The sequence below is a fragment of the Macaca nemestrina genome, chromosome 6 (genome assembly GCF_043159975.1).
Source record: "Macaca nemestrina isolate mMacNem1 chromosome 6, mMacNem.hap1, whole genome shotgun sequence".
NCBI classification, from domain to species: Eukaryota; Metazoa; Chordata; class Mammalia; order Primates; family Cercopithecidae; genus Macaca; species Macaca nemestrina.
The window spans coordinates 34331996-34353671 of NC_092130.1; the positions used below are offsets into that span (position 1 = coordinate 34331996).

The 21676-nt window shown below is 44.9% G+C and overlaps 1 protein-coding gene across 2 annotated transcripts in view; it reads right to left on the bottom strand.

Annotated features, from left to right (window-relative positions):
• The window catches only part of LOC105466930 (SH3 domain containing ring finger 2), a 133187-nt gene that overhangs the window by 1941 nt on the left and 109570 nt on the right, over positions 1 to 21676 (bottom strand). Inside the window, exons 6-9 of one of the 2 annotated variants that reach the window (XM_071098264.1) lie at positions 13665 to 13756; positions 11537 to 11707; positions 4562 to 4794; positions 616 to 974 (exon numbers count right to left, since the gene is read on the bottom strand). In XM_071098264.1, coding sequence (XP_070954365.1) covers positions 616 to 974; positions 4562 to 4794; positions 11537 to 11707; positions 13665 to 13756 — 855 coding nt within the window. Of the gene's footprint in view, positions 1 to 615; positions 975 to 4543; positions 4795 to 11536; positions 11708 to 13664; positions 13757 to 21676 lie in introns of both variants that reach the window. The other variant, XM_011716145.3, reaches the window with a different exon arrangement.

Sequence of the window (21676 nt, forward strand, 5' to 3'; positions counted from 1 at the left end):
GAACTAGAAGTTAACAGATCTGACCTCTGCCACGGAGGTCACAATAAGGTAGTTGCAGTCATTATCATTCAGTGTCACTTCGATGTCACTTACATTATCCTGTGTCTCAGTTGCCTCTTTTATACAATGCATAATTATGTGTCAAACCCTATGTAAGCACTTTACATATCTCATTTAATCTCCACTCCAATACTGTGTGGCCATTACTCTTTCTACCTCCATTTTACAGATTATGCAAAGTAAGTGTCTCAGAAGGGTGAAGTATTTTGACCAAAGTCACCCAGCTAGCAAGCAGCGGAGCTGGAATTCAAAACAAGATTCGTCTAATGCCAAAGTCATGCTTTTTTTCCCAGCCACTTTTGGGCCTCAAAAGATGTACAAAATATTCAGGAAACAGAAAGGCGAATCAGTAACACATGTAGGGAGGGCGTGGGTGACGTGGGGATGTTGGACATGGCTCGGTGGGGAGTTGGAGGGGAGGAGTGTTGTGCGTGAGGATTCTTTCAAGGTTACAATTTTGGTTCCTTGTTCACCAACACTAAAATCTCAGAGCTGAGACACTATGCGTAGTAGGCGATTGAAAGAGTTGGGCCCCCAATGTCACTCTGATCCTACCTTTTCTATGCCATTTCTTGAGTTTTCTGGTTTCACCAGGATGGATGGTGGGGCAGATGCAGGTGGTTTTGGCAGAGGCTCACTCTTGATGGGGATTTCCTTGTCTTCCATGATGAGGGAGCTGGCTGCCGAGTGGATCCGGGCCTCGCTGCCCCTGCTGATGCACGTGAGGGCGGGCTCCCCCGTGAGGGCAGGCTTGGACCCCATGTCCACCACCATGGTCGAGGGGGAGGAGGGGACCCCCTGTGGCTGGTAGAATTGGAACTGCTGAGGCCGAACAACCATGGTGGGGCTGCGTCTGAGGGAGCCTACCACGAGAGTGGGGATCCCGGACTGGATGGGTCTCTGCAGGGATCCATCTGGGGAATTATAGGACAGAAAAATCAGCAGCAGGGGCGGCTGGCAGTAGGTTGGGTGGGGCTGGGTAAGCAGTGCATCCTGATATCCCAGAATAGACAAATGCTTTCCTCATCTGACTGCACTCGCTTTCTCTCGGGGTCTTTCAAAGGTGACTTTATTCTTTTTTTAGTGCTGTTTGCTGATGCTGGCAGCAAATAGCTCTCCGGCTGAATGGTGTGTGTGTGTGTGTGTGTGTGTGTGTGTGTGTGTGTGTGTGTGTGTAGGGGAGCTGTCAGAAGGTATATTGCTTCTATGTGCCTTGTGACACACACATACACACACACACACACACACACCCATGTGAAGCAGACACAGGCAGGCAGACCAAATAGGAAACAAATGACAGAATCAGAGACAGGAGATAGAAGAAATTGAGAAACACAAAGGAGAGGCAACCAAGAAGAATGAGAAAGAGGAAAAGGAGAAAGAGGAGGAGAGAGGAAAGCTCTGCCCAGCGACTTGCTGTGAAAATCCTAACAGAAGCTTTAGGCATATGATGGGTGGGGGTTGCTTTTTGTCGGGGGCTGCAGGGAGAAAGGGTGAGTGGAAATAACTGTGATTGTTAGGCAAGCACAACAGCAGATAGAGGCAAATTTGGAAAGGTTATTCCACAGTTAGTGCTGTGAGGATGGGCTTTGCAATGTCTCACGACAGAGCATCTGGAATCGGACCTCCTCCTGGAAAGCCTGGGATGAGTTAAGTCCCGTCACCTCTCTGTACCTTCGTTCTCTCATTTGTAAGCTGGAGATAATAACAGTACATCATTGGGCTGCTGTGAGAACTACATTCTATCAGGTGTGCAAAGTGTTAAGATAGTGCCTGGAACATGATAAATGCCACATGTTTGTTAGCTCTTATTATTTTTGGCTAAAGGATTGCATATCCTAAAAATGCAAGGTCCAAGAGCTTGGTTTTGTCCCTTCCTGAGCTCATTCTTCTTCTTCTCTCTCTCTCTCTCTCTTTTTTTTAAAAATTGAGATGGTCCCATCTCAGGAAAAGGTCATTTCTTCCCCTCAAATTCTCTGGAAGGCAGGAGATCCCCGTCCCTTGGACATATGTCCTGAAGGTGACCTGGGGAATCGGGAGTTCATTGCATTCTGTGGGGAGGTGGAGGAGACACCCCTGAGAAACACAATGGGCCATTTCTCCATAAGGGTTCCACAGCATTTAGAGAGCTGTAGGTTTTGTCCCAGCCAGAGTTGTTAGTCCTTTGCGACACTCCACGGACTCGAGTTTGAATCAAAGTCATTTGTGTCCAACACAGAGGGTCTGAGCCAAGGCCACGTTGGCATTGCGACTTCTTATCAAGCCAGTGGTGTACATGAAAAGCAGGACACTTGCTAAACACAGTCGGTGTCCTTAGCTGCTGCAAGCAAGCCAGTCACCATTTACACAAGTGTGACCTTTCCATTTAGACATTTATTTCTCCACTGACGCCCTGTGAGTTTCACGCGGTCAGTTCTCCTGCCATTTCTCTTTGCTCTGGAGAGACTGAGAGCTTGCCAGCCTCACCTTGGGAAAAGAGAGAAAGAGAAAGCCTCTGGGACCTGGGAAGTCAAAGCAGCACCAGGCAGACATGTCCTCAGGCTCTTGTAAATGTGTGAAAAATTGGCTTTATGCCTTATCTATTTATCTTGTCAATTCCTAATTTCCAAGAGATTTAATGCTTTCTTATGACATGTGCATACAATGCAAGCAGTCAAGGCTCCATGCCAATCAAGATTTTGCAAAGGTGGAGAGGGAGTATGTTAAGGAAAGTGTGAACAATTGCTTTCAGGATGCAACTCTGCATACCTAAGTGGTCTAGACTGAGTGTGAACATTTCTTCTTTTTTTAAATCAAATATATATAGATACTAACAGCCCAGACTGGAGTGCAGTAGGAGATTGTAGCTCACTGCAGTCTCAACCTCCCTGGCTCAAGCCATCCTTCCGCCTCAGCCCCAAAAGTAGCTGAGACCACAGGCATGTGCCACCATACTTGGCTTGTTCTTTTAATATTTTTAGAGATGAGGTCTCACTATACTGCCCAGGCTGGTCTTGAACTCCTGAGCTCAAGTGATTTTCCCACCTCAGCCTCCTGAAGTGCTAGGATTGCAGGTGCGAGCCACACACATTCAGCTGTGTATGAACATTTCAACCTTAAGTGAGTTTGTGCTCTGGATGGACCAAAGATGATCTTGATTGTAGTAGCAATGATAGTAATAAAAAATATTATAAAAAACTAAAGTTTTCTGACAGATTACTATGTGCCAGGCACTGTGCTATCAGCCATGTATGGGTTGTTTTATTAAGTTAACCCTGATGAATTTTTATTTCCCATTTACAGAAGAGTGAACTGAAGGCGGAAGAAGTTAGTCATTTTCCCAAGGCTGTTGTGGTGGGATTACTTATTGTGTGTGTGTGTTGTGGGGAGAGGTGGAGGGAGGTACAGGAAGGTGATGGAGGGAGGCATGGTTGAGTGGAATGAAGTGCCCAGAATTGTGAGACTGGTGGTCAAACAGGCTGTCAGATGAAGGCACTGGACAGTGAAGCTAAGATATGTGCTTTCTTTTTAAGGGGAGATCTTTGCTTAAAAAGGGGCATATTGTCCCACACGTTACTCTTCTGCCTTGACCAATCATACTGCGTTTTCATGTTAATTCATCTGTTAAGATCACAAGAGAGATTGCAGAGCTTAGTTTAATTCAGGGAACACAGAACAAATCATATTTACTGGACTTGGCTTGTCTTCTTCTACAGAAGTATAAGAAAATAAAGTCTTGAGGTTTCGTAGAAGAACTGGGTTTCAAACACTTTTTACAACGCCTGAAAAGGAAATCTTATGGAGAAGTTCACTATGTGAAGAGACAAAAGCATGGTTCTTGAGAATCGGTATGTATTGCCATGTGTGCAACGTGGATGTTATGATGGTAAAAATAAAGCAAGGTGCAGAATAATGCAGTGAATATTGTTAACAGGTATGTGTGTTTCCTATCTATCTAAGGAAGAGAACTTGGGACTCAGGGTTAAGGATATGAGAGAGATTTGCTTTTGTCCAGTTTGTATACTGTAAACCTTTTTAAAAAAGTTCTATGCATTCATTACTTAAATAACATAGTGGGAATCAGGGGCTCTGATCACTGCCTCCTTAATCCTCATTTCCCACTCCCATACCCTGCCCACCCACCCCATCCTTCTGTTTCTGTTGTGACACCTTCTGAGGCATTCCCTGCGGTACAGTTTGAGAAGCACTGACCCAGCAAATGCTTTCATCACTCTAAATAAGAGCCAGTGTCCACGTTGGCCATGTTCTAATTATGTGTTGGCACTCAGGGCTGCCATCACCCCAGTCATTCAACAAGCATGTATGAAGTAACCTAGGGCCATGACCTTGAGTTAGTATGACTTCCTTCAATAAAACGCATCATTTGGGAATTGTACAATACCCTTTGCAGGGGCTTAGTTTAAAGCCAAGATCCTGTTTTTGCAAAAAGCATCCTGTGTACCCCGGGGTCAGATCCCCCCATCACTTAGCTCTAGGCACGTACCTCTCTGCCACCACTTACTCTTTCTCATGCTGCTCCGCCCTTTCCGAAGAGACCCTTGTCCTAAAGTCCCAGGGCCGGCTGTGCTCTTCACGGGGTTGACTATGGCAGTGGGCACAAAGACGGATTTGAATGGACGGCTTTGCCGGGGATCACCTTCTGAAATGCTGCCTTGGGAGGACACAGAGGAGGTGGATAACGTCCATGTGGCGTAAAGACCAGGGCTCCGGGAGTCTGGAAAACTAGAGGTCTTTCTGGTTTTGGACATTTTTTTTTTAAGAGAAGAAATAGAGAAAGAAAATGTTCAGTCAAGAGTCCTATTTAAAAACCTATCAGCTCCCAACCACATACCAAATGTGGCTACTTCTCACCTTCTTCCCACCCATACACACCCGTTTTGTCAACTACAGGCTTAACTAAAGTTGGCCCCACCTCCCTACACCCAGATAACTGTGAGGGTGTGCTGAGGGAAGGAAGGGGGCTCATATCAAGGCCTTGGTGGAGTTAGAAGACTTGAATTTCATCCTTTTTCACTCCAGTTCTGATCATTCCTCACCCCACATCCCTTTAGCCCTTAAGCTCAGAACATAAGATCCTGTACGTGTTTATTTCGTTTTACGGTGGCAATTTCTCGTGGAGTCAGTGACTTTCACAAATTCCAAAGTCTTTGAAGGCAGAGATTTCATATGACTTATATCTCTGTGTTCTGCATATACTGTGGATCAATAAACATTTGTTATATGGCTGCCATGCTGCTTTCAGCACTGATACGTCATTTTGGATAACACATATAGAGGGCTTACTGTATGCCAGGTATTGGCCAAGTGCTTTGCCCATATTTTCTCATGGGTTCTTTACAATAGTCTTTTAAGGTAGGTACTCTTAGTGCCACTATTTTATCAATAAAAAACACAAGACTTACAGTTGGTTGCCCAAGCAACTACTTGAACCCAGGTCTAGGCTGGCTCTCTGTTCTTACCAGTGAGCTACACCACCTCCTGGCTAGTTGGAACATTCATCATAAAGGCAGGAAAAGTCCTTTATTCTGCCTGAAATAAATGAACTAAAGCAGCCAGTAGGCCCTACATATGCCTCCATAAGACTTTAATTCTTCAGCCTTGGGCTATGATTTTCAAGAATTGCATTAAAATTTTATGAAACAACAACCCCTTATCCACTGTTTCCAGCCTGCAGCTCCCTGAACTCCATGGGGAGTGACTGTCATTTTACATGCCTTTCTTGCCCATTTACCAACCCATTCCTAACATCACATTTCCTATTGAGCAGTCCTTTAATCACCTTGTCACCCTGTTGATTAAGTAACCTCTGCTAATTTCCTGGGAATAACCAACTCAACTCAGACCCCAGCACAGAGATGCCAAGTGGTTTCCTTCTTATCAATGCCTCCAAGTTTTCCTTTAGGCCATTTACCCTCATTTCTCCTCTCTCTCTTTGTCTCTACTTCTTTTGATCGACAAAGTAATATGTAGTTTAACAACAAGCCAGTATTGTATAATGATAAGTAAGGCATTGTTTGTGGTCAATGCTGCCCAAGAAGTATATTCAACCAAATGCTCTAGGAACTGATGCTCGCAGCAAGGGGACTTCTACCCATAGCTGTCTACCCAACCTGTCTGGTCCCCATGGTGGTGTAGTCAGTGAAAACAAGTAGGGCCATTCATTAGAGACAGGTCAGGCTATATTCTGGGGACAAGGCCTGGGCAGTGGGGAGAAATCCCCAGCATTGGCTTCCATGGCAGAGTGCAGCTGATCTGCCTATTTTGAACAGAGGCCTCAAGGTGTTGGATGCTGCAAAGTGGATTGGAAATAGGAAAGACAAGTTCCAAAATTTTCCCAGTGGTAGCAGCAGCAGCAGCAGCAGCAAGGGCAGAATACAGCTAATTAGGCCCACACCAGCCTTATTCCATCAGTCCCTTTTATGAATGACTGTTTATAGACCAACGTGTGACCTCATTTTTCTAAGCTCAACACTGAGCTGGATTCCAGGAACTCCTAAATCCCAAGTCCCCCATCCAACACTGAGTGCCTCTATGTCTTTTGGCAGAAAGCTCAGCACTTATCTAGTACTTTCTTCCAATGTCAAAACACTTTGCTATCATTTTTAATCCTCGTGACACCCCCAGACCTGCAGACATTATGATCTTTGTTTTCCAGATGGAGGGACTGAAAGACATTCTGGGCTTAGGTGGGAAGAGTGGATGTTGCCTCTGATTTGCTCCACTGTGCACGTCCCTACATCCTTTTCTCTAACTGGGATGTTAGCCCTTAAGAGCTGGCCCAATATTCAAAAAGGGCATCACAAACAGCAGCTGTGCTGTGTTCACCACTGGCAGCAGCCTCCCAGTAGGGAGAACAGTTGGACCTTGACAATTTTTGTATAGCTCTGTGTAGAGTTAAAGGCAAATGAGTGGTGGCCCATTTGTCACTTTTCTCCACCCATAAGGCACCAGGTAGGCATATATGTCTGTGAAAGATGCAAGAAAAAGGAAGACCCTGGCTAATTGGGCAGAAGGGAATTTATTAGGAGGACAGGAAGAAGAGTAGAGGACTTGGAAACAAGATCCAAGAAGGCTACAGGGAGCTCAGCAGCAGGAAGAGTCCAATCATGTGCTGTGGCTGGTGCTTTCACTATGAATGGTCTTTAACTTTACCCACATCTTTTCCTCCCTTGTTCAAGTTTCCAAGTCCCAAGAGGGAGTGTCATATTGGCTGAGCCTGACCCTTAGCTGTGGTGACGAGTTGGGGAGGAGGAGGATTGCATTTCTTCAGCCTCTGAAAACAAAGGAAACCTCTGCCTCCCACCAAGACTACACACAATTGGGGAGACCCAAAGGGATGTTGCTGCTATTAAAGAGGGATTTAGATGCTGGACAGATGAAAACTTGACAAATGTTCTGTATAACCTGAGGATCTGGGAAGAGGCAACATGGTGGCGGAGATTTAGCTGTGGTCAATAACAGCTGGACAGGTTGGTGTCATCATCTAGCACAGAGGGCTGGACCACAGAATAGCACAACAGACTTTTCCTCTCCTGGTAGCTGAAAGGCTCACTTGCTGACTCTTAAATTGAAATCCTAGCATTCTGGTCAATTATAATCTCTAGTTTATCCCCAAATTCTGGCTGGCTCAGTTCATTAGGGGATGATGTTAATAAGAACATAGGCTCAAATGCTCACATCTTTGGGCCCTGGCTATTTTATAAAAGGCTGCAGTATATACCAAGGGGGCTGGATGGCAGTGAAAAGCCATCACTACAAACAGAAGACAAAGGCTAGGGGGAAAAGGACCCAAACACAGAGAATCAAAGAGCAGAAAGGGGCCTTGCACATGTAGCCCAATCCACTCAGTTCTTACACAAAACTTGCTAATAGTAGCAGAAACTCAGCTGACAAAGGACGGTATTATTCATCCCTGAGACATGGGAAGAAGTAAACTTCCCACCAAGGAAAGGGTGGTTAAGAACAAGGGTTACCTGCACGCAGATAGACAGACTGGGTATATATCATTCATGTTGGATATTAGTGGGGATGGGAGCTTTTTTTTTTTTTTTTTTTTTTTTTTTGCATCAGAGGGATCATCAAGGAAACAGTATAAACACATTGAAAGCATTGATCCTCTGCCACCTAAGAACCCTCAGGAGCATATCCTCTATATGCACTTGTTCTTCTTCAGGATGTTGGTTCCCCATAAACAAAACCATGCCTCAGTGTTAGCAGCACCTCAATATTTGCATATGTTCAGATTTCCTTGAACTGGGAGTGAGGGGAGAACTCAATGGCAACCTATTGTGCTGAAACTCCATCCATTGCCTGACACGTAGGCATCTCACAAGGGGTGAGTAGAGATGCTCATGACTTGCCCAAGAACACAATAGACCGACCTCGGCCAAGGAGAGAAATGAAAACTGGAGCTTTGAAATACACTGGGATGAAATTCTATACACACTCTACTTAGGATGACCACATGGCTCGATTTTCCCAGGAGAGTCTCAGTTGATACCTGCCCAAAAGTGTCCTAATTTGGATGATTAAGCATATGGTCACTCTTATTCTATTGAGTCTTTGATGGTGTAACCAGTATTTGGGACTAAGGCCTGATGGATAAGCAAACGCCCTAGTCGTAGGGATGGGCCCTGGGGAATTCATGTTAAAGCCATGGAAAAAACCTTTCATAAATTAGGGTAGGCATCCTCCTTGCTCCTCACTGTCAGTTCTAGGGCATTTCCCACCCTCCTCAATACTTCCCAACTTTGACTCATATTATCAGGCTCGACTACCCACCACTCCACCTTCCTGCAGTCAGCATTTACTCTCCAAGTTTCTCCTCTCACTCCTTGAAGATTTCATCTTCTGGCTTGTTGTCACTCTCTGGATACAACTCATCCCACCATGATGATCTCATCTCGTTTCAGGGCTTTAAATAGCATCTCAAGGCTGGAGTTCTCTCTTAAATGCTAAACTCATACATTCAGCTGCTTACCAACATCTTTACTTGGATTATTAAGAGGCATCTCAGGCTTAGTCTGCTGTGAACTAAGCTTTTACTTCCCTCCATACCCCCAAACACGCTCCTTTTATGGAGCAGTCGCTATCTCATTTAAAGGCAACTCCATCTTCCAGTCACTCAGGGAAAACAACATGGTCTCACCTTGGATCCTCTATTCTTTCACACCTGACATTTTATCTGTTAGAAAACCCTGTTGTCTAAGGTATATTCAGAATCTAACCACTTCTCCCTACCTCAACAGCTAACACCTTGGTTCAATTCACCATCACCTCTCCCCAGGATTATGGTATCTTCTTAGCTAGTTTTTCTGCTTCCACTTTTTCCTTTGTATAGTTTATTCTCAACCCAGCAAATAGAGGGATTCTGGTTAAATGCAACTAAGATTATGTCACTCTTCTGCTCAAAACCCAGCAACAGGCTTAAAGCCAAACCCCTCATTATGACCTAGGAAATTCTTTATGACCTGGCTACCCCATTACCAGTCTGGCCTCCTTTCTAATCTCCCCCTTGCTTGCTCTAATCCAATCCTGTTGGCTTCATGTAACCTGTGTCCTCCCGGTTCAAGCAATTCTCTTGCCCCAGCCTCCCCAGTAGCTGGGATTACAGGCATCCACCATCACGTCCGGCTAATTTTTGTATTTTTAGTAGAGACGAGGTTTTGCCATGTTGGCCAGGCTGGTCTGAAACTCCTGACCTCAGGTGATCCACCCACCTCCGCCTCTCAAAGTGTTAGGATTAACGGCGTGAGCCACTGCGCCCAGCCTACTACAGGACCTTTGTTTGTACTTGCTGTTTCTTTAGCCTGGACATTTCCCTCAGAGATCCACATGGTTTGGTTCCTGCCTTCCTTCTTACTTCTCAGCAAAGCCACCTCTGACCAACCTATGTAAAATTGTAACCACCCCCAAAAATCCTATCATCCTTTCCTAATTTTTTTGTTAGCCAGTATAATTAACACGTCATATAGATTACTTAAATATCTTAGCTTTAAAAATATTCATCTCTCCCACTACAATGTAAGCTCCTGTAAGCAGGAATTTTGTATATTTTGTTTACTGGTATTTCTCCAGTGCCTGGAAAAGTTCCTGCCATGTAGTTAGCACTCAATATTTGCCAAATAAATGAATTAAAGCATCAATTGTAGACCTCAGTTTGCCCTTAGGTATTTTACAACTTTGTAACCAATTTCAAGAACTTTCCTTTGAAAGGAATAGCTATGATCTTTCATCCCACTTTCTGCCACATGAAGAAATCTTTTTATACAACCTTAGATCTATGAGGACTCAGGCCAACTTTGCCTGCACTCTTTCTAAAAAGAGAGTCCACCATCTCACCAGCTAGCCTGGTTGGAAAAATCTATGCACTAGAAAATGCTGCCTTTTATTGAACCAAGATGTTCTTGAACATCTTAGTTTACTGAACAAGACCAGTTGCATACACTGGTCCACTCCACTGCCCCCTCTCAGAACAAATTTACTGCCCTATTTACACAGTATCTTACGATCCCTCTGCCCCTTGTCTTCTACAGGTTAAATAATCCCAGTTTCTTTATCGGTTTCTCCCATGATGTAGTTTGCTGTCTCCTCACCATTATTGCTGCCCTCCTCCGGACGCAGCGCCTCACCTAAATGAAGGTCCCCAAAAGTGGGCATATGACTAGGTCTGACCCCCACAGAGTACAATGGGGCCCTTTCCCTGTGATTGTGACCCTCTGGTATGTCATAAAGACAGTACTTGATGTGTGGTGGTAGCCTCACTGCCTTGAGACAGGGTTTGCTTGGGCTGATGTGGGGTGGAGGCAGGAGGAGTCATGGATAGTTTTGGGGTCTGGGTGCATTTGTGGCAGTGGTATGAGGTGGCAAGACAAAGAGGGGGTCAATGACATGAATAGTGTGCCACACAATGTAAAAGATCGGGAAAAGCTGTGAGGGAGGAGGCCCTGCAGCGTGACTAGCATTTCATCTTGGGTGTGGAGGAAGAGGTCGGGGTCTGAGTTCATGGAAACTCTGATTAGGGGTCACTCTAGCAGCCTGAGAAGTTTCCCAAGGTGCTCTGGGGAAGTCATCTGACCACATTTTCCCATCACGCCACTAGATGGAGCATTGGGATAGAGGATGTGAAGTGGGGTTCCTGGGATTTGTGCAGAAGAAAACCTGACATCCAGTTCTTGAGCAAATTGCTTAACTCTGCACACCATTTTCATCTGGAACATAATATGTACCTTACAGGATTCTTGGGCACAGCCAGTGAGCTAAGAGATACAAAAGTGCTTGTAAGCTGTGAAGGGCTACAAAAAAGATAACTAGTTTTGCTATTTTGTTTAAAAGAGATAGGCGGGTTAGAGAGCAAAAAGCACTTTCTTGGCCTGTTTGCTGAAAGAGCATTGGGTCCTCCACCAGTTCAACCCACCGATGGCCCCTGGCCTAGGGTGGCCTGAGCTTCCAAAGTCTGAGATTGGAGGTGACGCACCTGAAAATGGGGATGACGTAATTGTTTGGGAAGATGCCAACTCGCCCGGTGACCAAGGAGACGCCCCTGAGCCAGCCGTCCTGGCACTTCCCCAGGACCCTGACACCTTCTCCCTTTTGCAGGTCCAGCTCATCGGGTCCATGGGCTGAGTAGGAGTGCAGGGCTACAAACCTGGGAAGACACAGAAAACTGGTGAGGAAGGAAGATGTGCCTGATGGGGGGCATGGAGCGGGGGAATGGTGGAGGGAGACTGCCCGGTGGTTAGCAATAAGAAACTTCTTGGCCGAGCGGGTGCAGTGGCTCTCGCCTGTAATCCCAGCACTTTGGGAGGCTGAGGCAGGTGGATCACCTGAGGGCACGAGTTCGAGACCAGCCTGGCTAACATGGCCAAATACCATCTCTACTAAAAATACAAACAATTAGCTGGGCATGGTGGCACGTGCCTGTGGTCCCAGCTACTCGGGAGGCTGAGGTAGGAGAATCACTTGAACCCAGGAGGCGGTGGCTGCAGTGAGCCGAGATCGAGCCACTGCACTCCAGCCTGGGTGACAGAGTGAGACTCTGTCTCAAAAAACAAAACAAACAAACACTGCCCCCCCAAACAAAAACAAAAACAACAAAGAACCTTCTTAACACAGAAACCTGGACATGTAAGGCAGATAAACATGGAGCACCTTTGTTGAAATAGTGGTGGAGGAGGCCAGGTCCCTGCCTTCATCTCCCCATCATCCTCCATACAGTGCACAGCAGCAAATCACTAATTTAGGCCAGTCTCAGCACTTTAACCATGGGGAAACAGGCCTCCAACAAGGAAAGGAGTTTGCGACAGGAATTCATGTCAGAGACGAGCCTCAAACCTAGAAGGTGGTGCTCTACCTAGGATGCTTTTGCACTAGTGCTTGCTGGGTCCCCAAGGAAATGGTGGCAGCCAGCAAGGCTCAGGGGAATAAGAGGTCAGCATAGAAGCCTCTCTGATCCAGAAAGCAGGGACGTGTTTGACTCCTGGGAGTGGCCTGAGGAGCCAACTTAATGTAGGCGGGGAAGTAGATGCTGGGAAGTGGGAGGCAGGAGGTAAGTTTTGGGTTTGGCACCCAGGGGAATCCTGGCTGCGTGGTGGGACTGTGAAATTGGCCTGTGTCATGGCAGAAAGTCCTCAACTTAGAGCAGAGACTTTGCTCCCTGAAGTCCATACAGGAATCAGGCAGGTAATATCCAGGTATGAGTCAGAGGGGTAAAGGCAATCAGGACAGCTGAGGCTGTGGAGGTGAGAATAGCTACCTGATCCAAGGTGTTCAGGAAATAATCCATTGGTTTGCCAGATTCAGGGGTCACCAGTATATGGCCCCCAGGCATCTCAGACATCAGGAAGCCCTTTCAGACTCCAAGGACTATGAGACACTGGAGCATTTTATCAAAGGGAATGGGGGAGTGTTCTCTACAAGGTTTTTTTTTGTTTTTTCTTTCTAAAATGCTATATTTAGTTTTTGCTGATTACTAAAACAACATCTATTTATGACCCAACATTTTGAATCTAAAGCAAGACAATAGAAATTGCTCAATACCAATCTCCCAGTGATGTTGTGGTATATAATCTTCCAGTCTCTTTCTACTTTTGTGAAATAATGAGCTAAGAGTGATGTGGTTTGCTAATTTGTGTTGTCTTTTTTTTTTTTTTTTTTGAGACAGGGTCTCACTCTGTGGCCCAGGCTGGAGTGCAGTGGGATGATCGTAGCTCACTGAAGCCTCAAACTCCTGGGCTCCAGTCATCCTCCTGCCTCAGCCTTCTAAGTAGCGAGGAAAACATGTGCACAACCATTTCTGGCTAATTTTTAAGTGTCTTTGTAGAGATGGGGTCTCACTATGTTGCTCAGGCAGGTCTGGAACTCCTGGGTTCAAGCAATCCTCCTGCCTCAGCCTACTGAAGTGCTGGGATTACAGGTGTGAGCCACTGTGCCTGGCCTTAATTTCTGTTTTTCACCATTATTTCACTTGGAAGTGGTAAAGGAAGGTGACCTATTGTCTCTCTGGATGGGACGGTTTGGGAATGGTGATGCTAGATCACCACTGCACATGGTAAAGATGACCCTTTTGTGCCAGACTGGGGTGAAGGGATGAGCCTTTTACTCACATGTTTGCTGAGAGGTGTTGCTGGGAGCCCGGCAGACCGACCATGGCTGTGCAGTGTCCTGGAGAGACAGGTGCGGGGTGATAAGTGCTGACCTGCACAGACAGAAAGACAGCCAAGCAGAACCAGTGAATGCCACAACCCAGGCCCACAGCAAACAGAGCAGCTACACAGAAAGACCTGACACAGCTGAAAACCAACAGCCATGCCCGGTGCCACCCATTGTGTGTCCTCTCTATGGTTTGTGGCTGTGGGCACAGGGAGGTGGGGAGGAGCTGGTTTATGGCCTGCTGGGGTGGCATGCCAGGACCGCATTCCAAAAGACTGCTCAGATAGGGTGGAAGATGAAGAGCCGTCCAATTTACAGTCCACAGGGCACTAGCAGGCTCCTCCTCCTGTTCCTCTTCCTACCCCACCCATCTCCCTCTATGAAAACCTGCTCTTGGAAAATGAAACAGTGGAGAATATTGATTCAGAACTGAGCGCTTGCAAGGCAGTTTGAAATGCTTTATAAGTATCAGCTAAGTTAATCCTTATTAAAGGAACTGTTGTAATCCCCATATTTGGATGAGAAACTGAGACAAAGACAGAAAGGTTACACAAATAGTATGAAACAAAGAAAATCTAAAATCAGGCAGTCCAAGTTCTGAGTCCATACTCATTATCGACTATTGCTAGAATCACACACACACACACACACACACACGCCTAGCCAATGAGTTGTAGAAGTTGAATTTGAATCCCTTTCACTTTTCCAGGATAAAAGAGGAAACAATAATGATAAAATGATAAAAGCTCCTGGAAGGCTGGGCTCAGTAGCTCAGGCTTATAAACCTAGCACTTTGGGAGGCTGAGATGGGAGGATTGCTTGAACCCAGGAGTTCTAGACCAGCCTGGGAAACATAGTGAGACCCCATCTCTTTAAAAAAAAATTAGCTGGTTGTGATGGCAGGTGCCTGTCATTCCAGCTACTCAGGAGGCCGAGACGGGAGGTTCGCTGGAGCCTGGGAGGTGAAAGCTACAGTGAGCCATGATTGTGCCACTGCACTCCAACCTGGGTGAAAGAATGAGATGCTGTCTCAAAAAAAAAAAAAAATGTTCCTGGAAACTGCCTACTATCCTAGGGCTTTGGCAAACATATTGCCTTGCTTACTTTCTTCTGAGCACATATCACAGTTTATGAGTGTTTCCTTGCTAGACTTTAAATTCCATGAGGGCAGGGACGATGTCAGTCTGGTTCATCATTGTATTTCTGCATGCTCAATATGTAATTGTAGCTTAAAGAACAAAGGGATGAGTAAAGGAATGAATGAAAAGGTCTTCCTACCTAGTACACCAAGGATAATGAAACCTTCTCCATGCCATCCAGAGTAAATACATTCAGTCTTTTCAGTCATCTATGATGGCTACACTGTGTGTGCCTTTTTAGGACTATGCTGTTGTAGGTATAACTATTGTTTGTGTATTTGTGTTTATGCAGGTGTGAGTGCATTATTAAATACATATGTCCCTTTGTTTTGAGCAAATGTATATGTTTGCTCAAAGCCCGTGTCAGTTCAGTATACATGTGTGATGGCATTGGGCCATTGCAAATCTGGTTTTGTTCACACATGTGGTCTATGGATTGATGTGTGTATGCTGCATGTGCTGCGTGAGATTGCAGACACAATTGCCTTATGGATTGTAAATATCTGTATGAGATTCTGTGTCTATGCACGTGAACTCTAGAGGTGTGTACAGGTATGCCCACCATGTAATTTTATACATGTGTCTGTATCAATATGTGGTCGTCATGTATGTATTTGTGATAGTCCAAAGATCAAGTTATAGGATCAAAAAACCACTTTAGTCAAATAGTAAGTGTTGGTGAGGAGGTATAAAAATGGAAACCCTCATACATTGCTGGTTGGAATGTAAAATGGTACAGCATCTTTGCAGAACAGTCTGGCAATTCCTGATATGATTAAACATAGGATTACCATATGACCCAGTAAATCCATTTCTAGAATATGCCCAAAAGAAATGAAAACATGTGTCCATACAAGAACTTATAGGCAAATGTTTCAGCAGCATTATTCATAATAACCCAAAGAGGGAAACAACTCAAATGTCTACTCATTGATGAGTGGATAAAGAAAATATGGTATAACCATACAATGAAATATTATTCAGCCATAAAGAAGAATGAAGTATCGATACATAAGAGAACATGAATGAACCTTGACAACATTATACTAAGTGAAAGAAGCCAGACACAAAAGACCACACATTATTTGATTCCATGTATATGAAATGTCCAGAATAAGTCAATCTACAGAGATAGAAAATAGATGATCATTTCCAAGGGTTGGGATGATGGTGAATATGAGGTGATAGCTAAAGGGCACAAGGTTTCTTTCTGAAGTGACAGAATATCCTAAAATTGTAATGGTAATGGCTATACATCTGTGAATATACTAAAAACCACTGAGTTGTATACCTTAAATGGGTGAATTGTATGGTAGGTGAATTATATCTCAATAATAAAGAATTAAGAAGAACGAAACCATTCCACAATCACCCTCCTGAGGTACTCTTAGCACTACATAAAATGTTCTGAGTTTGTAATCAGATATTGTTACACCAGTTCCTTCAAACAGATATGACAAGGAGCTGGCTTTGGGCTATGCTGCTCCTTGCCTATGACTGGGGAAGGTAAACCCCTACAGGGCTTATGTTTGTGGAAACTGTCGAAGCACTGATTAAACGGGATGGACTTCACTTAACACTCTTGGATTTCCAATATTATGTTTGAGTAAAGGAACTGCTATCCACAAACACCATTAATCCTTTAGGGAGGGGGAAGATGCCAGAATGCGAAGCCATCTTCCATTACACTAGGGTCTGTCTTTTTACTTCTCTGGGCCTTTATCTGGGGAGGGCATGTTTCCCCCATTTGGAATAGTGAGCCTGGCCAGGAGAGTAATCTGTGGGCTTGTGATGGAGTTATTTCTAATAGGGAATGAGAAAGGATGTTAGTTTCTCAGGTTTTAAAGTGTCCTGGAGGTGAAGAGAAAGGATGACATGAGAAGGAGGAGGAAGGAGACAATGAAGAAGAGGGATGAGGGGGAGATAGTGGAAAACCCTGAGAATAGAATAGGGTAAAACTAGAACAGAGATACTGTGGGAGAACGGTAGCTCCAGAGGGACAGAGCGAGGAAGGAAGGAGAAAAGAGGGAGATAAAAACAGTTTGAACAGGCCATGTTGGAAAACAGATTGGCCATTTTTTATAAAGTTAATTATACACTTTCCATACCACTCAGCAATTGTACTCACAAATATTTACTTAAGAGCAATGAAAACATATGTCCATACAAGGACCTGTACATGAATGTTCAGAACAACTTCATTCATTTTAATGAAAAACTAGAAACACCCCAAATGCCCATCAACTGGTGAATCACCTGGCAAATTGTGGTATAACCACAGCGGTGTACTCCTTAGTGATGCATGAAACAGCAGGATGAATCTTAACATCGCCCTAAGTCAAAGATGCAGGATGCTGAAGACTATATACTATATAATGCCAATTATGTAAATATTTTTAAAAAGAAGCCATAACTATAGTGACAGAAAACAGATTAAGGGTTGACAGGAGCCAGGGTGGGGAGAGAGGACTGATAGCAAAGGGGCACAGGAGAGCTTTTTGAGATGATGCAAATGTCTGCTATCTTGATGTTGGTAGTGATTACATGCTGTATGCGTTTACCAAAAATTATTGAACTGTATACTCAAAATGCTTCAATGTTATTGTATATAATTAAACCTCAATAAAGCTGTTAAAAAACGTGAATACATTATCTAGTTAAGGCCACAGGAAACATACGAGTAACCTTAGCTTGAGTCAGCTCCAGGTCTGGAATTAGTCAGGAAGGGGACGAGAATCACTTAGCTTCATAGAAGGCAGCTAGCAAGTAACCCTCATGGTAAGGGGCCACCTGAATAGGAGAGAAACCAAGAACAGGAACCTATGGATCAGAGGCTCAATCAATAAGGCAAAGGAAAAATGAACGAATGAATGACTGGAGAAACAGGAAAAGAGAACAAGATAGACATAGGCAGAGAAGAGAGAAACTGGGTGGGAAAGAAGACAGGCAGAACAAGACAGAAAGGAAGGCCCCACCCGGTAAGTGAAGACAACCAGACAGATGGCTAGCTTCTGAGGAGGCAAGTCTGCTCCTGTCACTGGGATCGAAGAAGGAGGCCCAGCCTTTCTGAGTGAATGGGCCTGGCCCTGGTTCGTTTCCCTGGGGTCAAGTGTGACCTCAGGTGCCCATGCCACAAGGGGTTTTTGAGGCTGGGTGGGAGGTTCTCCACCAACTGATGCTCCCTGGCACAGGGTTCCGAGTCCTGAGCAAGATCAGGGTAAGTATGGGTGTGTGGGTGTGGTGGGGAACCGCATTCTTGCTGAAATCTAAACACATTTTTTCCCTCCCTTTTGAAGGAAATGACTCATTTAAAATAAGTCTTTATCAACCACAGCAGAATCCACAGCTATATGACTTCTGGGAATTTCCAGGTCTTCAGGTGCTAAGTGAGGGAGTAAGAGGGTATGAAGCCTCCTGGCACAGAGTTGCTGGCAATGCTCTGCCCTACTGGTCCTGCTGCCTTCACCATCAGCCACCCAGGTATAGAAAATGCAGCTACTTCTTAGGAGTCCAGGGAGGAGGTCTAACTTAGGACTCAGGCCAGTGGCTCTACCATCTACCAGGACCTGTGATCTTGGACAAGTGGTTGAATTCTGTGGATCCTCCATTTCTTCAAAATCTATAAAATGGGGCAATGATGGTATTTCTCTTTTAGAGTTGTTATGAGGTTTAAGTAAAATAATCCATGTAAATTATTTAGCACAGGATTTGACACACTGTAAGTGCTCAATAGATACTACTTATTTTGATCTGCAAAGAGATTAGTTACTGCGTAGGGTGGGGACAGAGTGGGTGCGGTACCTCTTATGAGACAGCCTGGCAAGTTCTCGGACTGAAAGCAGGACCCAAGAATGTGGTGGGTATGGGGAGGAGGAGTGTGTGTAGCAACCTTGCTCCTCTATTCTAGCAGAAAACCTCCCCACCTTTCCAAATGTAAGTCTGTTTTTCTCCATTCCGTGCTGTGGCTCTCGGCTATTTCCTCCAGGGCTTTGCCTTTTGGTAACTTGGCGGCTACGGGGTGACTGTCTTCCCCAGCGGAGTGTGAACTACTCTAGAGCTGGTTATGGTACTACACCTGGTATTCCCCAAAACTAACAAGGGCCTTGCACCTACAGTGTTCACTCAGGGTTGAGAGAAGGGCTACATTTTATTTTATTTTTTATTTTTTAGAGACAGAGTCTTGCTTTGTCACCCAGGCGACAGTGCCATGGTGCAATCACGGCTCACTGCAGCCTCAACCTCCCAAGCTCAATCGATCCGCCCCTCTCAGCCTCCTGAGTGGCTGGGACTACAGATGTGCAACACCATGCCCAGATAGTTTTTTGTGTTTTTTGTAGAAATGGGGTTCTACCATGTTGCCCAGGCTGGTCTCCAACTCCTGGGCTCAAGCGATATGCCCTTGGCCTCCCAAAGTGCTGGGATTACAAGCGTGAGCCACTGCGCCTGGCCTAGGGCTGCATTTCAGAGAGAGAAAATTAGGTATTGGTGGTTTCTGTACCCACCACTAGGGACAATCTGGAGCTGACCATCTGACTTTATAAAGTTAAAAGCTTGTTCCCCTCTACAGACTCAAAACAAGTTAAGAGCCACATTTGGTAATTGCTGTGTGTGGACCTTCTTGCGTCCTAGGCACTGTGCTAGGCACTGGGATTACTGCAATAAGCCAGACACACAGGGCTCCATTCTCATGTGGAGCTCACAGTGTATGTCAGGAAGCTCCTGTAACATACGTGTAACGTACTCATACTCAGTGACACCTATGACTATGCTGTGTAAGCCTGCGCATGTTGGGGTCGGGGAAGATCGGGATGCTCTGGGAGCTAGCAGGAGAGGCTTGCCTGGACCTCCAAGGGCTGCTTCACCCTCACATGCTCTGACTCCAGTGCTAATTTATACATGGGCCCCATGGTCATTATCCCCATTTTTATAGATGGGGAAACTGAGATAAAAAGATTTCACAATTTTCAGGCGGTGGCCAAATGGGTGGACAGCTTGATACCAGAAGCAAGGACCCTAGGCTCAGAGTCCTTTCTGTAGAGCCGAAGGTTAACATTTCCAGATCTCAGTGTGGCTGAAGGGGTCATATAGAGGAGGCATATGTGTTTATGTTGGTGGAGAGGATGACCACCGTTCCTGTCAGGTGTCCCTAGTCATACAAAATAGGTCTGCAGGCAGGTGGAATATGAAGCTGTCTGTGCTTGTTTTTCTTTTCCTTTCCCTGGCAGGGCAGAGCTGAGGGAGTCAGAGCTCCAGTTGCCAGGTGGCTATCAGCCCTTCACCATCTACGGCTGTCTCAGGGCCAGCCCCACCTGCAACCTTCCCTGTTCTTGATGAGCAAGGAGCAGCCACCCAGAGCTATTTATTTGTCCTGAGAGTAAAAACACTGTCTGAGAGAGAGAACTCATTTATGAGCTGTCAGCAGGTCCCTTTAGGTTCATCTCAAAAATGCTTTTTTTTCCCGAAGTACACGGCTAGGTCTGCAGGGGCTATATTGCATAACGCTGTGAAGACTACTGAATTTACACTTCCCAAGGAGTCAGCAAAATTTGGAAGATCCTCTGTGATCTGCTCCCATTTTGCTCTCCAGCCTCACCTTTCTCCATTCCCTTCCCCCCCACTTCAGTGGGGTCTTTTCTTAGTTCTTTGAGCAGGCCACACCCGTGACCTTGTGCCTCTCCTGGCCACCCTGCTACCCTGTTACTTCCCACTTCCCACTTCTGGTCTGACTGTAACTTCCCTTTGTTATTAAAATGTAAGATTATAAATATATTATGCATACAGATAAGTGTATATATTTTGTGTATCATTTAAAGAAGAATAATACAACAGATACCTGCATACATACCACCCACAAAACAGATACCTGCATACATACTACCCGAATTAAGAAATACAAAAAAACAGAAGTTGAATATTGTGCTTAGAAGCCCTCTGCATATACCCCCATAATCAAGTCTCTCTCCCAAGTTATCCCAGAGGTAACTACAATGCTGAAGTTTGTGTTAATCATTCCAAGGCTTTTCTATGTTGTTACCACCTTGGCATATATCCCTAAACAGTATGCTGTTTAGTTTTGTCTATCTGTGAACATTGTATGAATGGACTCACAATGTGTGTATTCTGTGACTCGCATCTTTTGCTTAATGGGAAGTTTTTGCATATATTTATGGCTAATTTTCACTGCTGATTCTTATATTTCATTCTGTGACTATACCACCATTTATGTGTCATTTGGGCAATTTTTGGTTTGGGGCTGTTGTGAGTGATGTTACTATGAACATTTTTGTACATGTCCCCTGTGCACGTGTGCAAGAATTTCTCCCAGGATATACATCTAGGAGTGGAATTGATGGGCCGTAGGGTAGGAGCCTGTTCAGTTTTATTGGGCATTAACACTGTTTCCCAATGTGGCTGTAACAATTTACACTTCCACCAGCAGTGAATGACAATTACTGTTACCCCACAGTCTCACCAGCATGTGGTAAGGCCTGGCTTTCTAATACCTGCTGATTGGGTGGGTGGAAAATGCTATCTCATTGTGGTTTTAAATTAATTTCTCTGAGTACCAGGAGCTTTCTTTTTTTTTTTTTTTTTAATATTTATGGACCATTCTTGTTATACGAAATGCCTGTTCATGTCCTTTGTCTCCCACTCCTCCATGGGGTTATTTATTATTTTTGTATTAAATTATGGAGTTCTAATGTATTGGATATGAATTCTTTGTAGCTTATATGTTTACTCCGTGGTGTCTTTTGATGAACTGAAGTTCTGATTTTTCATATAGTCAAACTCACAATATATTCCCTATGGTTCACGTTTTTAAACAG